Consider the following 17,121-nt stretch of genomic DNA (forward strand, 5'->3'; position numbering starts at 1 on the left):
TACATGCCTATTGTCCAAGGCATGTGCTGAAATGCATAACTCAGGCACTCACCTGACAACAGTTTCAGAGGTACCAAGTACCTATTACTTATCAAACTGTGAGCGCCTGATTGGAAGAAGTGCAGCCAAATGAGGTGGAGGCCAGAAGTAGGAGGCGGAATCGTGTGATGATCCTGGCGTCAAGCTAGAGTTCAAACACTACCCACCATTTTATTAGACAGGTGACTGCGAGAAAATTAACCTTCCTGACTCTTTCCTCACCTGTAAAATGGCAATAACAAACACTCCCTTACATGATCGTTAAAGGATTAAAATAGATTATACATGTAAATTGCCCAGACTTATGTATGTTTACATTTACTCGTGAACGCTGGGTCATGTAATGGTTAAGGGAACAGACTCTGGGTCAGACAGATCTCAGTTTAAATTCCAGCTCTGCCACTTACTAGTGTGTGATCTTGGGCAAGTTGCTTAATTTTTTCGATTAAGCCTCAATTTGCTCATTTGTAAAACAGGAAGAAAAATTCTTCCTAGGGGCTAGAAAGTGTATTCTAATCACCTAGTAAATTCCTAGGCTATGAGAAGCATTCAAAAAATAGTAGGGTTAAGAGTAATTTTTAAAAATTGTCCCTGATTAGGGGGCGGCCCGGGTGGCTCAGTGGTTTACCGGCACCTTCAGCCCAGGGCCTGATCCTGGAGACTCAGGATCAAGTCCCGCGTTGGGCTCCCTGCATGGAGCCTGCTTCTCCCTCTGCCTGTGTCTCTGCCTCTCTCTCTCTGTGTCTCTCATTAATGAATGGATAAAATCTTAAAAAAAAAAAAAAATCTGTCCCTGATTAGATACAAATGAGCAGCACACCTGCTAAAAATTAAAGTTAAAATTAGTACAAACTTTTTAAATGAAGTTAAACATGGGGCCATCAAACATAATCCCCCCAAATAATAATCACTCACCTTGTATTTAGCTTTATTAAAAATCATTCTGACAAGGCAAGCCCGTTGCCTCAGACTAGTTTCATTTCCATATTTTCTGAGTTTCTAAAATGTCATTTGCATGCAAAAACTTCAAAGTTTCAATACTGCTAAATCATGCTTCATGGTGAACCAGAAGCAGCTTGTCTGGGATCTACCTTTTCTGTGGCTCAGATGGGAACCCTGGTGCCCATAAAACATTATGCATTTCGTCTAACGATCGTACACCATTGTACGATCACACACACACACTGTGTGATAACATAAGCTCCTATAGCAAAGACACAAATCACTTTGCCCAATTCCAAATGGCCCTTTTATTTATTTATTTTCAGATGGCCCTTTTATGAACCTCCCCACCCACACTGTCAGTTTTAAAATGGGGTATAGCTGAGTGAAGTAAGTCAATCGGAGAAGGACAAACATTGTATGTTCTCATTCATTTGGGGAATATAAATAATAGTGAAAGGGAATATAAGGGAAGGGAGAATAAATGTTTGGGAAATATCAGAAAGGGAGACAGAACATAAAGACTCCTAACTCTGGGAAACGAACTAGGGGTGGTGGAAGGGGAGGAGGGCGGGGGTTGGGGGTGACTGGGTGACGGGCACTGAGGGGGGCACTTGACGGGATGAGCATTGGGTGTTATTCTGTATGTTGGCAAATTGAACACCAATAAAAAATAAAATTTAAGAAAAATAAAGTAAAATAAAATGGGGTATAAAGCTTGCAAATCATGGAAGAGCATCCTGAAGTTTTTTTTTTTTTTTATTAAAATTTTATTTATTTATTTATGATAGTCACAGAGAGAGAGAGAGAAAGAGACATAGGCAGAGGGAGAAGCAGGCCCCATGCACCGGGAGCCCGACGTGGGATTCGATCCCAGGTCTCCAGGATTGCGTCCTGGGCCAAAGGCAGGCACCAAACCGCTGCGCCACCCAGGGATCCCCAGCATCCTGAAGTTTAATAAAAACCAACGCACCCTTCGGTTCCAACTTTCTTGCATATTTAATTGGTCTCAAAGAGGGCAGCCCCTTACCCACCTCACCCTGTCCTCAACAACATTGCTACTTTCTGCAGCCCGGGCACACTTGGCCCTGAGGGCTAGGGGGCTCCTTAGAGACCGCAGGGAGTGGATTAGAACCCCATCCCCATCCTACGGTTCCTGGTTTTACCACAGCCAGCTATGCTGGATTTCAGGGTGGACTCGGTGCGCTTTCACGGTAGCAACTCAAACTCTTAAAAATGAGTTTCTGAAAGAACGGGAGAGCTTCTGCAATCGCTTCAACAGGATGAAAACATCACTAAATGATCAGGCAATGCGACCTCATTAGGAACACTTGCTTTGGGCTGTGCTTCGCCCACAGCAAGGAAGCCGCGGTGGATCCCCCGAGAGGTGGGTGCGGGGAATTGGAACCCAATGAGATGCTTCGTTTGAGCAAAGTTACTGTGGAGGACGAGGACCCGGGGGCCTCTTCCCAGACGCGCTTTCTGGAGGGTCCTGGGGTCCGCCTCTTTAGAAGGCGGGTGCACGGGAGCGCCCAGCCCCGCCAGGCCTGCAGGCGGGGGGCCGGGGAGAGAGCCAGGCCGGCGGGCCCAGGCCCGCAGCACGACCCCCCCCCCCCCCCGAGGTGACACCCGGACCCCGGCCTGGGAGCTTAGGAGGCAGCGCTCAGGATGAAAGACCCGGGCGCGCCCACCACCACCGGCCGCCCAGGCCCGGGCCCGGGCCCAGGCCCAGGCCCAGGGAGCGGGGAGGAAGAACAACTTCCTCCTCGAGCCCCAGCGACCGGCATCCCCCAAGGGACGGAAAGGGCAGGGAAGACGTCCCCCGCCCCGCCCCCGGGCGAGGCTGCGCGCCCGCCGCGAGAGGAACTCGGCGGGAACGAGACCAGGCCGAGGCGGCGGGGGAGGGGAGCCAACCGCCATCTTCCCCCCCCCCCCCCCGCACCCAAACCGACAAAGCGCGGCCCCGCGGCCAGCTCCCGCCGCGGCCTGCAGCTCTCGCGAGACCGCGAAGGCCTCTGGGACGGGCGGGGGAGGGGAGGGCAAGGGAAGAGATCCGGGACCCGGGGACTGGGGGCGGGCTGAGGCGGCGAACGGAGCCTTAGGAAGCAGGAGGGGCGGAGAAAGACGCAATTGACGCGGCACGTGGACCAATCACGAGCGAGCTCGGGCGCGCCTCAGGCCAATGAGCGGTGCGGCCTGGCGCGGGGGGCGGGCGCTGGGGCTGAGGGTAGCTTGAGCGCGGCGGCGGCGTTGTTCAGTCAGAGCGAGAACATTCCAGAGGTGAGTCCGGTGGAGGGGCGGCGGCCCCGCGCCCCCTCCCCAGTCCTCCCCGCCCCCTCGACCCCCGCGGGCCGCTGGCTGGCGGGGAAGGCGCCCCGACGCCCGCGGCTCACGGCGCCGTCTCTCCGCGCCAGGTCGCCAGGCCCCGGGCGCTGAAGGGTGTGGACCCCGGACGTCGCTGGGACAGCCCCTCCCCGCTGCTCGGCGGCGCCTGGCCCGGCCGCTGCTCGCTGCGCTGCTCCGCCGCCTCCGCCGCTCCTCCTCGGACTCGGGTTCACACGCGCCTCACTTCATCCCAGTCCCGGGCGAGCAGCGTTGGGTTTATGTCTTTATTTGACGAAAACGGTGAGTCCGCGGGCGGGCCGGCGGGGAGATGGCGGCCGCACAAGATGGCGGCGCGCCGCGTGACCCGCGCGCGCGTGTGGCGCAGTTCGGGCGGGCGGGCCCCGCGCCCCCGCCGCCCAGCCCTCCGCCCCGGCCCGGGCCCGCGCCCCCGCCCCTCCGCGCCTCCCCTCTCCCCCCGCCTCCGCCCCGACCCCCTCCCCGCCGGGCCCCTGCCCCTCCCCCGCCCCGCGGGAGCGCGCCGCGCGGGCTGACTCAGGCCCCATTGCTGCATTCATGAGTCATCGCCCGCTCGGGGGCGGGGGCGGCCCGAGCCGGCGCCCCTTGGCGCTTTCGCTTCCCGCGGCGCGCATGGCGGGGTCGCTGCCCCGGGCGGAGCGGCCGGTAGCCATGGGCACCGGAGCGAAGGTTGACTGCGCGCAGAGCGGGGACGGGGCGGAGCGGCGGCGGTCCGTGCACACTCCCGCGAGACCGCGAGTCCCGGATTGGGGCAGGGCTCCTTCAGGGGCGCGCTCGGTGTTGAGCCGGGGGGCGGCAGGGCCGGGGGTCGAGGCTGCGAAGTTTGTCCGAAAACCCAGCCTGGGTCTGCCTTCGTCTCCACGGCGGTTGTTAGAACATGGCCGCTCCGTCGAAGCAACCCTGGGACGGGCGGGTGGTGTGGGCTTCGGGGTAAACCCCGGGCAGGCAGCCGAAGCCGGGCTGCTCGTCGTGGGAAGTCTGGCAGCTCCCAGCTGGAGGCCCTTTAGATTGCGACAGGTGTTCTGTGTTCGAGGAGAATGTTAGCAGCTTCTCACGTGAACTGTGATGCTTCCTAATGTGGCAGAACGAGGCGTCCTTAACTGGGAGGCGGAGGGAGGTTTCCTCCCGCGGGAATCACGTTAAACGTTGGGGGTTGTGTGTGCTTTTCCTTTCTCTTTCAGAGCTGTTGCGCAGCCATTGGTACCTGTATTGGGGAAACATAGCATACAAGCAAGAAGCTTACAGCCTCAGTGGCGAAAATTTTTTCATGTCAGAGACCGAGAACTCTTGCAGTCGTTTATGTCATCCCTTCTTCTCCAGACAGAAGATACCAAAAAGTTGCAATCAAAGATCTCTTCATCTTATTGATAAAGCCACTAATAAGCCAAAATGTCTGTCAATGTCAACCGCAGTGTGTCAGACCAGTTCTATCGCTACAAGATGCCCCGTCTGATTGCCAAGGTAATTAATGCTGATCTTCATTTTAGTAATGAAACCTAAGCTCTCTTCCTAGATTGTTAAAGACTGCATCTCCTCAGGTAGATAATGCAAAATTAAAGCTTTTTTTTTCCTTAGGTTGAGGGCAAAGGAAATGGTATCAAGACAGTTATAGTCAACATGGTTGACGTTGCAAAGGCGCTTAATCGGCCTCCAACGTGTAAGTAATGCTTCTTAAGAGGAGTTTGAAAAAGCATATTATGGATATGATCGTGACAAGCTTCAATCTGTGTATCTTGATTGAGTTGGGTTTTTTTTTTTTTTTTTTTTAAGATTTTATTTATTCATGAGAGATACAGATAGGGGCAGAGGGAGAAGCAGGCTCCATACAGGGAGCCCTATGTGGGACTCAATCCCGGGTCTCCCGGGTCACATCCTGGGCCGAAGGCGGCACTAAACCGCTGAGCCATCCCTTCTGCCCTCTTGATTGACTTGTATGATAGTTTGTTTCAGGGTTAAGTGGAATTTTGGGCTTGAAAACCCAACTGATGTGTTAGTTGCTATTAGTAAACAAAACTACCCAAGTAAGACATATTTTTAGCTGTGTAGAAGTAGCAAAAGTGTTATTTGTAGGAGGGTGAGTCAGTCAAAAACTTAATTTTCTCCACCACCCCGCCATAGATCCCACCAAATATTTTGGTTGTGAGCTGGGAGCACAGACCCAGTTTGATGTTAAGAATGACCGTTACATTGTCAATGGATCTCATGAGGCGAATAAGCTGCAAGACATGTTGGATGGATTCATTAAAAAATTTGTTCTTTGTCCTGAGTGTGAGAATCCTGAAACAGAGCTGGTGAGTCCTTTTTGAGATTTTTGTCAGAAAGAGGAAAACCTACACCTGCTTTTGTGATCAGTCCTTTGATATTACCAAATTTAGTTTAAGAGATCGCAAATTTAGTTGGAAATTAAAGCAGCAAATTTTTTAGAAATTTTCAATGTTGGCTTTTCTAAGTAGATCATTTTGTTAAAAACAATTTTGTATGTTAGGCTGGAATTACATAGTTAAGTATTTCAACACTTTGTTTTTTGCAAAATTTTATTGTAGGGCAAAGATAACACTTGTCTTTACCCCTTTTTTGGCAGCATGTCAATCCAAAGAAGCAAACAATAGGTAATTCTTGTAAAGCCTGTGGCTATCGAGGCATGCTTGACACACATCATAAACTCTGCACGTTCATTCTCAAAAACCCACCTGGTGAGTCTTTATGATCAACTTGTAAGAACTTAACAGTAAAGCAATTGATTGCTGGAAACAAAGCAGAAGTTTCTTTACTGCTATGAAACTAGAAGATAAGGAATTTCCTATTTTTGTGCCTTGATCTGTTGGATCTGTTACCTTGAAAGATGTACTGTTAAAGATAGAACAGGCTGCCAAATTAAGACTGGTCACTTAGGAAGAAATAGATTTGTGTAAAACAAATTGTGCAATTCCAGCAAAGGATCTCCTGTAATACTCTTGTGAACGAGGGTCCTGACTCATTAAGCCTAACTGGCTTTAGAACATTGCAAGCAACACTCTGTGGCAGATGATGGAAGTTGTCTGACACAATTTGAGCTTGCTATAGCAAGAAAGTCTAACCTATTCCAGTGTTCTCCTCAATGAGACCAACTGTTATATAGACTTAAACAACGTTCCAGCTTTTACTTAAAGTGCATTTGAGATGTACTGTTATTTGGGTATATGAGGGATGAGAGGGTCAGGAGTGCCAACCTTCACTATCTGGTCTACTGAGACATCATCACTTCATTTTAATCCTACTGAACAGTGAATGCCTCTACTATTCTGGGACATTTCATTCTTACCCTGAATTTTTTATATAGGAAATGATAGTGGATAAATTTGGTCTGTAAATCCTACTAGAATTACAAGTAGCGTTGTGTATGTATATGGATTTCAAGGGAAGATTCCAAAGCAGAAGGGAGCAAGGTTTTTAAATGTTTATGAGAAATAGTGAGCTGTGATAAAACTATTAAATTTTTTGTTTCTTTTTTTGTTCTCCTGTAGAGAATAGTGACAGTGGTACAGGGAAGAAAGAAAAGGAAAAGAAAAACCGGAAAGGCAAGGACAAGGAAAATGGTTCTGTGTCCAGCAGTGAGACGCCCCCACCCCCACCACCAAATGAGATCAGTCCTCCTCCACATGCTGCGGTGAGTGCAGGGATGAGGGTGGTGGGCACCAAAGTTGAGTTGAGTGGGGGCAGAAATAAGGAAAGTCATCTTCATTTTTTTAAAGATTTTTATTATTTATTCGTGAGAGACAGGCAAAGGGAGAAGCTGGCTCCCCACAGGAAGCCTAATGTGGGATTTGATCCTGGGACTCTGGGATCACACCCTGAGCTGAAGGCAGACGCTCAACTATGGAGCCACCCAGGTGTCCCTATCATCCATTTTATTATTTATTTATTTTTATTTATTTACTTATTTTTTTTAAAGATTTTGTTTATTCATAGAGACACAGGCAGAGGGAGAAGCATGCTCCATGCAGAAAGCCTGACATGGGACTAGATCCCGGGTCTCCAGGATCACACCCCAGGCTGCAGGCGGCGCTAAACCACTGCGCCACCGGGTCTGCCCCCATCTTCATTTTAATACTGCAATGATACCAGGGATCCCTGGGTGGCTCAGCAGTTAGCACCTGCCTTTGGCCCAGGGCATGATCTTGGAGTCCCGGGATCCAGTCCCACGTCAAGCTCCCTGCATGGAGCATGCTTCTCCTTCCGCCTCTGGCTCTTCCTCTCTCTCTCTCTCTCTCTCTCTCTCTCTCCCTCTCTCTCTCTCTCTCATAAATCTTTTAAAAAATTTGCAATGATACCTTGGGTTCCTGGTTCTGTAGGTAAGTCCAATATTTATGGAAAATAAATCCAGTGCCATTAACGTGACTAGAAATCTGGAATGTTTTTTGGGGTTTTTTTTTTTTTTTTTTAATTTATTTATTTACGATAGTCACACAGAGAGAGAGAGAGAGGCAGAGACACAGGCAGAGAGAGAAGCAGGCTCCATGCACCGGGAGCCCGATGTGGGATTCGATCCCGGGTCTCTAGGATCGCGCCCTGAGCCAAAGGCAGGCGCCAAACCGCTGCGCCACCCAGGGATCCCGTTTTTTTGCGTTTTTGAGGCATTTGACAACAATGCTGTTCTTGACAGGAAGAAGAGGAGGATGATGATTGGGGGGAGGATACGACTGAGGAAGCTCAAAGACGAAGAATGGATGAAATCAGTGATCATGCAAAAGTTCTAACACTCAGTGATGATTTGGAAAGGACTGTAGAAGAGCGGGTCAATATTCTGTTTGATTTTGTGAAGGTAAGAACTTCAAGAGCAGCTAAACATTTTTTTGTTAATCACCCTCAAGTCTTGAGGTTTTAAGATATTTATTACTTTATATTTGTGATCTGGCACATAATTTTTCCTCATGATGTCTTTTGAATACTCAAACTTATTTACTGAAATTACTTTTTGCAGTGCTTCCAGGCACTATCTTTGGCATGTGCATATTAACTAAAAAATCCTGAAGCTATAATGGGAAAAGTCTATGAAAGCGGGGAGGAATGAGCATCTCTAGAGCAAAATGTGTCTCCATTTTGCTGAATTGCTCCCTTTATTTGCAGAAAAAGAAAGAAGAAGGTATTATTGACTCGTCAGACAAAGAAATTGTTGCTGAAGCAGAAAGACTGGATGTAAAAGCTATGGGTCCTCTTGTTTTGACTGAAGTTCTTTTTAATGAGAAGATTAGAGAACAAATTAAGAAATACAGGCGCCATTTCCTACGAGTAAGTGAATTATTTTGTGAGATTTAGAGTTGAATGACCCTGGGAAGATGTCTGTCATCCTAAAACGAGAGATAATTGACCTACCTTATCAAGCATAGGACTAAGTAGAAAATGCTGTATAATAGTCTCTTAGAGAGTAATGCATAGATTTTATGCATTGACTTTTTGAACTTGAACCACTGTTTAAGCCCGTAGCCTTAAGGAACAATTTTGAGAGATGAGTATACTTAAAACTTCTTTAAAAGTTTGTTAATATCGGGATCCCTGGGTGGCGCAGCGGTTTGGCGCCTGCCTTTGGCCCAGGGCGCGATCCTGGAGACCCGGGATCGAATCCCACATCAGGCTCCCGGTGCATGGAGCCTGCTTCTCCCTCTGCCTGTGTCTCTGCCTCTCTTTCTCTGTGACTATCATAAATAAATTAATAAATTTAAAAAAAAATAAAAATAAAAGTTTGTTAATATCAACATGTTTGTTTCCAGTTTTGTCACAACAACAAAAAAGCTCAACGGTACCTTCTTCATGGTTTGGAGTGTGTGGTAGCAATGCATCAAGCTCAGCTCATTTCCAAGATTCCCCATATCTTAAAGGAGATGTATGATGCAGATCTGTTGGAAGAAGAAGTCATCATCAGCTGGTCAGAAAAGGTGGGGAATAGATACAGCCTCTTGAAGATCAGTTGTTGGGGCACTTTTGGAAGAAGTAATTCCTGATACTTAAGTTTCTTCTACATTGAAATGCAGTCCTTGGTATAACTCATAGGTGATTCCCACAATGGCAACTTTCTACTAATAATGGAAGGAAGTATTTAGATTCTTGGTTACTTGTTTGCTGAATACATGTATCTGTTGAGTCAAGATTAGGATGTGACCCAGTTCCTTCAAAGAGCTCAGTGTGTAGGTAGTTATATAAATTAATTTTTAGATTTCTCCAACTAAGGAAATTGTATTGAACTTTTTTTAGGCCTCTAAGAAATATGTCTCAAAAGACCTTGCCAAAGAGATTCGTGTCAAAGCAGAACCATTTATAAAATGGTTGAAGGAAGCAGAGGAAGAATCTTCTGGCGGTGAAGAAGATGATGAAGATGAGAATATTGAGGTAAACTACGTTATGATTTGGGATTATGAAATGGTAATCAGGTAATTTTAAATTTTTAGATGGAGCAAAACATGGTCTTGATAATTTGGGAAATTATCGTGTTGATATAAAGGATTGGGGGAAATGTCTCCTGCCCCTAAACAGGATTGGAAATAGGGTTTAGTTAACAGCCGGTTGAGTATAGAGGTGCTAGTTTGTCCGTAAGAATTAAGGTGGTATCAGACTGGAGAGAGAAAACTCCATTTTCATCTAACAAAAAGTTTGAAAAAATGGCAGCTGTGGGGCGCCTAGCCTAGGTGGCTCAGTTGGTTAAGCATCCAACTCTTGATTTCTACTCCGGTCATGATCTCACAAGGGTGTGAGATTGAGACCTGCTTGAAACCAGTGTGGAGCCTGCGGGTCTCTTCCCTTTCACCCACCCCCATTTGCACACACTTTCTCAAAAAAAAAAAAAAGGGTAGTTTTTTCTTTGTTGACCATTGATTTGTATTGCTGTTTTTATAGATAGGTTTATTAGGATACAGACTTAACACAATCAATAAAATTGTTTTATCAGGTGGTGTATTCGAAGACTGCCAGTGTACCTAAAGTTGAAGCTGTGAAGTCTGACAACAAGGATGATGACATTGATATTGATGCCATTTAAAGGGGTGGGTGCAGCCCAGCTTAACGGTGTAATGCTGCGAATCTTTCTGCATCATCAGCCAGAAGTGCAACATGTATGTGCAAAAGCTAAAATGGCTTAACATCATGCTACACTTTCTACTAAAAATGTATTGCTGTGAGTGGTCTGTAATTAAGCCCAACAAGACATCTAGGGAGTCCATACACATATCAGTGAGCAGATATAGTTTGCTTATTTATAGCATGTTTCTTTTTGAAAAATTAGTGGTGGACACATTTGGATCACATGTATACAGTTAAATAAAGATTTGATTTTGGTCATTCTTCAGATATTGGCTCTGAATGACTTAAGCTGAAATGGCTCCTTTTTTTAAATACTGCACCACCATTAACCTGATAGGATTCTTGGAGCCTGTTAGATATTGTTAGATGCTGAGACTGTAAAGATGTTCTCAGCAGAATGTAAACATAAGCTTACTTGTAATTATCTTAATCAGCCATTGAAAAATATAGTACTTTTCAAGTGTTCAGTCCTTCAAATTGGCATATGGTAATGTACATTCTTTCCATGCTGAGGTGGACTGATCATCAAAATGGCAGTGCAACATCTTTATCTTCTTGAGAAGTGAAAATGACCTGAGTGTCCTATAAATAATTTTAAGAGCAGGTTTTGAAACTTGAATTGTGTTTTTTCAGTTCGTGTATACTTAACCCCAAATTGTAGTCTTTGGAGTCATGTGCATTGCACGTTTGGATGAGCCAGGGGAATTATTACATTAACAAACAAGCATTTTATGTGTATGTAGCTGTTGCTTTGTACTAAGAAAATTCTGAAACTAGGATGTGATTATATAGTAAGCTATGATTTTATTTGGGGGAAGCAGGAAAAGGTGCACTAAATCTCTAGCAAAAACTGAGCATAATTTTTCAAGTTTTATTCTTATGGTTGAATTAGTTTCAAAATGTTAAGGCATACTGTATCTTTTGTTCATTGTGGATTTCCTCTTGATAATATGGTTTGTTCTTTAATGCCTTTTACATGTCGATAATAGCTTATGCTTTTTAGGTTTTGGTTGCTATCTTGCCAAAATAAGTGTTCCTGTGTCTCAAACTTGATCCCCTCCCCCCCCATGTCTTATTTAAAGCAAAACAAGACAAAAAGCTAAAAGCATACTTCAAGTTAAAGCCTATATTTTGGTGTAAGACTGAAGGTGTTCTTTATTTCACATTGAATATAGCCAGACACCCAAGAAGTCTGATGATGGCCACTGAATGCAGGTGATCAGGGGCCTGACCCCAGCCCATCCTGAGGTGTTTAGACTTGGGAATAACTTGATGAATTCTTTGCTCAGTTAGCTGATCTCAACTAACTGTATGGGTTATGGCTTTATCTGAGAAATCATCTTTAAGGGAAAAACCTGTTGCATTTCTTCCTTGCCGCAAAATACACTGGGAATCAACAATCCAAAGGGTTAATTTCATTGGGAACACTGTCTTGCAGCATCTTTTTCTTTTGTCATCCATTTTCAAAGATTATAATGAGACCTTAATGTATGTAAGAATTTTTCACATTGGAAATTATACAAACATTTGATATGCTAAAATCTTGTTAGCTGGATATTTCAAGGAGGTAAAATCAAGTAATCTTACTGGAGACATACAGATTTGGTCCTCCGCCCCCCTGCCTTTTGATGGATTTTAATGAGTGAAGCAAAAGCACCAATCTGGAGGGAATGTGTTTTGTCACACCAAAGAGATGAAATTTTTGTAAATTTACATCTCACTTAGGTTGGAGATTCTTTGCCATAGGCCAATTTGCTTTCATCTAAAATTCTATGGGAGATAGGGATGACTCAAGCCAAGTTGCATTCAACATAATGTTAAGCTAATGAGGTTCTGTTAGTTTGGGAGTTTTTTTCTTTTAACCTGAAGGAAAACCTGTTTGGGGCTTCTAAACACTAAAGAGAAAATTTTGGCTTAGACTAGTATTCAGTCTGGTGCCAAACTTCCAATGGAATTCAAATCCACGGAATAGAAATTTTATCCATAGAGGCTATCCTAATAAATTAATCCTTCACTTTGATCTATTTGATGGTCTTAAAATTTCCTGTTTCAAACAGCTACATTACTTGATTAAAACAATGTTAAAATTATATTTTGTCTCTGCTTTAATATTAAAACTAATCTAGATTCTTATTTTATTAAGATCGAAGCATTGAACTTTCCTGTGTTTTGTAGCTAATGCTTTGGATATGTGTTGGGATGTTTTCATGGTTGCCAGTTCCACTCAGAAAACAGATGCTGCTCATTACTGTGGGTCAGTGGCTTTCCTTAGGTTTTGTTCTCTCTCAAACTGGAAACGGTCTGCCTTGATTTGGGTTCTTGACATCTTGATGGGTGGTTACTTTAGGAAATTGAAATGTCAAGTATATAATTCTTTAACAGATGCCTAGTTTAAGAAAGGGAAATAAGAGATTGCATTCCAAACAAGTCCACTCTGAAATTGATGAACCTACGAACCTAGAAGTCAAAGAAGGGAAAGGAGTGTTCTCTATAACGTAATGCTTATTGCTTTTTAGGTCAGGCTGTGTATGTTGCAATTGCCCCCACTGTTTACTCCATTGCAGTAAGCACGTTGACCTGAAGATAACTTAGAAATGAAAACTGGCCTTCTAAAAGAGTGGAAAATCCAGAAGGGTATTGATGCTGAGGAGCCACCTATCTGCATTTTGGGTTTGTTGCATTAATCCTCCCAGTGATCCTGAGATGGCTAGTATTGTCCCAAGGTAACTCACCAGATTCCTGTGCTCAACCACTTTGTTGTGCACTGCAAAGCTAAAGATGTGTTTAAAACCAATATGAAGGGGGCAGCCCGGGTGGCTCAGTGGTTTAGTGCCGCCTTCAGCCCAGGGTGTGATCCTGGAGACCTGGGATCGAGTCCCATGTCAGGCTTTCTGCGTGGAGCCTGCTTCTCCCTCTGTGTCCCTCTTTCTCTCTGTGTGTCTCATGAATAAATAAAATCTTTAAAAAAAAAAAAAAGACCAATATGAAAATATTCTCCTGAAATCTACTTAGAACTTTAGCAAAACAGACGAACCATAATGGAGGTTTAATTTTTGTTTTTAAGATTTCACTCGTTTATTCATGAGACAGAGAGGCAGAGGGAGGAGCAGGCTCCATGTAGGGAGCCTGATGTGGGACTCCATCCTAGGATCATAACCTGAGGCAAAGGCAGATGCCCAACTGCTAAGCCACCCAGGTGTCCTGAGTTTTAAATTTGTCTTAACACTTCTGCAAACAATCTTTAGTGAACTTTAACAGCTACTGTTTGACTTTTCCATATTCTAGAATAACCTGGACTGCATTGTCCTGTTGATCTTCAAATGTGGCCTGTTAGACTACTACAGTTTCTCATTTTTCTTCAGAATCTAGACCAGGAGAGTAGAGTGTTAGGCTCTCAAAGCAGACAGTGGGGTCTGATTTGCCCCAATGCCTGCTTTTGGCATATTACTCAACCAGCCCTGGTTTTTTTTGTTTTTAAGATTTTATTTATTCATTAGAGACACAGAGAAAGGCTCCTCCATGCAGGGAGTCTGATGTGTGGGACTCGATCCCGGGACTCTAGGATCATGCCCTGGGCCAAAGGCAGGTGCCAAACCGCTGGGCCACCCAAGGATCCCATCAACCAGCCCTGTTTAAGGGACATACTCACTTGGGTATCGCCAGGGCCTCCCTGGAAGACTATATTCTCCTAATGTGGATGGTAACTCCTCTGTACAATGCTTGAAATTCTACTAGAAGCCTAATACTCCAATCCATGGAGGTTATTGCTAGGGGAAATGGGTCTGAAGAAGGGAATAGGAGGGTAAAGTGTGCGCTGGAATCTCCAGATAATGTGGAGCAGGAATCAGACTGAGGAGAGCATAGGCTAGCTAAAAGTTATTCTTGGCTAGGGAGCAGTTAGTGGTACAGTGTTTGAGGAGTCATTAGTGTGCCATAGGTGGTTGCCATGAGCAATGCTTAATCTGCGGTGGTACTCAGACCAAGTCCGGTCTGGCTAAGGACAGTCCAGGGCTCCTACTGGGATCCCATAAAAGCTGCAAATAGCACCTGAGCCAGTAGCCAGCTCAGCCTGTCACCTGTCCAACAGATTGGGTTAGCTGAGAAGCACCCATCAGCGCTTTCATGGGGCAACCTTCAGCTAGGGCTGGCAGTATGACATCCCCAGCCCAAGGTGGGGACTGAGGAGTTCAAGGCCAGTGAGTGAAGCTGGGCTGAGTCTGGTCAGAAGTCCTTAACCCAGGGAAGGGATCATTTGAAAGTACCCAGTGAGGTTGGTAGCACAGGTTGTAACCTGTGCACCTCATTGGAAGAAACCAGCCAGAGAAGAGGCAACTGCCCTGGGGTCCCATGGCACACCCACACAGGCTGGACCCCGACACTTCTGCCTGAGTTAATGCTGTCCCCCATACAGTGTTCAGGTCCCTTGCCCTATGGGTGACTTAACTTTCTGATCAGGAGGGCAGCTTATAAGTTCCCCTCAGTGTTGAATGACACAGCTGCTGAAGGGGCTAGAGCCATCAGAAGCCATCCTCTCCAGACTGGGAAGCAGGGTTTCCCAGGGACCAGGCGCCAATCCCCCTTAGGTGTCCTAGCATATCCCTTGAGCCCCTGACCTTGGGCAAGCTTGCCCTTGTTCCTTCTAGAGACACGGGATAAGGGTGGAACTTGAGAGAGAAAAATTAGCACTTTAGGACTCCCTAAAATTAGAAGATTCAAAGGAGGAGTAGGAGTAGAAGTTTGGGAGGAAAACAGAAAATACACCTGGAAAGTGGAAACTTTCCCTGTAGATGGAGTGTGGTGAATGAGGCTGGAGGCAATGGGTCTTCTCCAAGCTCAGAACCTTGACTGGAGCCTTGTTAAAGCTGCAGCAACCAGTACACCTGCATCCTGCTGCCAGGGCAGCTAAGCCACTGGGAATCACAGGGGTTGGAGGACAGCCCTGTGGCTGACCACCAGCAGCTGCTGTGAGGGGTAGACCAGTCAAGATAGGGATGTGCTTTCACCCTGAGAACATTGGGTGTCCCCAAACAGCCTTGGCTGTTCTGAAAGCACAGGGTCCCAGATCAGAGTGTGCAGGCCCAAATCCCTACCCCAGAGGCAAGAGAAGCTGAGTACCCAAGAGTAATGGAACTTTGTATTCTCGAGACCAAATCTCCCATATGGAATCTAGGTAAAGATCAGCACCCAGGAGGGGTCCCTAGAGGTTCACAGCCTGAGTGGACACAGGGTTTTTCTGTTCTGGCCTCTTGGTCAGGGGCTTCAAACATTGAAGAAAAGCATCTTCAGATGTAGTTAAAAGTCATAACTGAAGTTTGTTGTTAAAGAACTCCTAGATGTGGAGAAGGAGATGGTTTTCCAAGGAGTCACATAAGAACGGAATTATTGGGAACCTCACGCAAGTCTGTAGGAGGACCCAGGGATAGCAGCTGGTCCAGCCTTGTGGACACTGGAGCAGCTGGGCTAGAAAGTATTCCTCCAAGGCACTGCCTGCCCTTCTGCTCTCTAGGTTTCTCTTTCCACTTCCGGAGTTTCCTGGCCCTCTAGAACTGCAGTCTCCTTGTGATTGGCTTTCTTAAGGTGCTCTGTGGCCTTGAAGCTTCTGTTCCTGCTGTTTAATGCTCAGACCTTCAAACTTCCTAATTCAAATTCTTGTTGGTGTATGTGGTATGCTTCACTGATTCTCAACTTTTTGTCTGGTTGATTTGGCTTCCAGCTGTTGTAAGCTCTTATTGGTAGCTTTAGTCAGCTGTGGCTAAGGAGCAAGCTTGTCACAAGGGATTTGAAAGTGGCTGCCAGAGGTTGCCTTACAGTAGGGATTGGTGTTGGGAGTCCTTGGAAACATCTGCAGCACATTGGCTTTCACCAGGACTTCTCTCCATGATTAGCAGACTTTCAGACGTCTGCCAGGCTGCTGTGGTGCCTCATATGAGCAGTCTACCAAACAGCAAGTGGACACTGCCTTGTGAGCACCCAGCACTCTGCGAAGATCCACACCCCATGGACAGAACACAGTGCCAGAGAGATCTTAAAATCTGATAGACAAGGGACAATTAGTCTTTAGGAAGTCATTAGAGGTTACCTGATAAAGGAGTGATCTTGCACAGTTGTGATTTGAGTCTGCATGAAAGGCTGTCAAGGAGGGTTTCCTGGGGCTGGGACAGTGTGAAGGGGAGGAGTCACTGAGATAAACCGCATCTTCTGGGCCACAGAACACCTCAAGTGGTGGAGCCACAAGGAAATTGAAAAGCACTTTATGTGAGGAGAAACAGGCCAGGCTAGCTCTAACATAAGGGACGTCAGGAGAGGGACAAGTTGCCATAAGGAAAGAAGGTGGTTCAGCTTGGGATGTGAGGAGTTTGAGGTGTCTTTGGCCTACTTAGGAAGAATCTAGGGGGCAGCTTGATAACAAATCTAAACCTTGAGGTCTTGATTTGGGAGCCATATCTGTCAAGCAACAGCAGAGTCTTGTGGAGAATTTCTATTTTTCTCTCCCCCCGTAGACAGATATCTGCAAAAATATAAAATCTGATTTCCTTGCATCTCAAGTATCCAGAACTGGACTTAGTGCCTTGATGTTTCTGTGGGTGGGTAGATAAGTAGGTACATTGGCAGATGGGTAGGTGGATGGATGGATATTTGGGTGAATGAATAGATGGGTGGATAGGATAGGGGAAGGATAGTTCAGTGAACAGGTGGCTGACAGCATGCTTTCCCCTAACCAATTCATAC

General features: G+C 46.1%; 1 protein-coding gene and 1 non-coding gene across 3 annotated transcripts; both read left to right on the top strand.

The window, feature by feature from the left end:
- The first annotated feature begins 3,115 nt into the window (after nt 1–3,115).
- On the top strand, nt 3,116–12,482 carry EIF5 (eukaryotic translation initiation factor 5). 2 transcript variants are annotated; one of them, XM_077910724.1, is made up of 12 exons: nt 3,116–3,261; nt 3,396–3,606; nt 4,524–4,803; nt 4,918–4,999; nt 5,461–5,633; nt 5,924–6,035; nt 6,846–6,988; nt 7,985–8,143; nt 8,449–8,610; nt 9,090–9,254; nt 9,571–9,705; nt 10,262–12,482. In XM_077910724.1, the coding sequence occupies exons 3-12, from the start codon at nt 4,732–4,734 to the stop codon at nt 10,349–10,351; spliced, it is 1,293 nt and encodes a 430-aa protein (XP_077766850.1). In that variant the 5' UTR covers nt 3,116–3,261; nt 3,396–3,606; nt 4,524–4,731; the 3' UTR covers nt 10,352–12,482. The 2 variants fall into 2 exon arrangements, with proteins under 2 accessions (XP_077766850.1, XP_077766851.1); XM_077910725.1 differs by lacking the exons at nt 3,116–3,261; nt 3,396–3,606 and adding an exon at nt 3,988–4,011.
- LOC144321469 (small nucleolar RNA SNORA28) lies at nt 6,348–6,471 on the top strand. The gene has a single exon (XR_013387126.1). It is a non-coding gene; the product is annotated as a small nucleolar RNA SNORA28 (small nucleolar RNA).
- Nucleotides 12,483–17,121: the final 4,639 nt, after the last annotated feature.

The sequence above is a fragment of the Canis aureus genome, chromosome 9 (assembly GCF_053574225.1).
Source record: "Canis aureus isolate CA01 chromosome 9, VMU_Caureus_v.1.0, whole genome shotgun sequence".
NCBI lineage: Eukaryota > Metazoa > Chordata > Mammalia > Carnivora > Canidae > Canis > Canis aureus.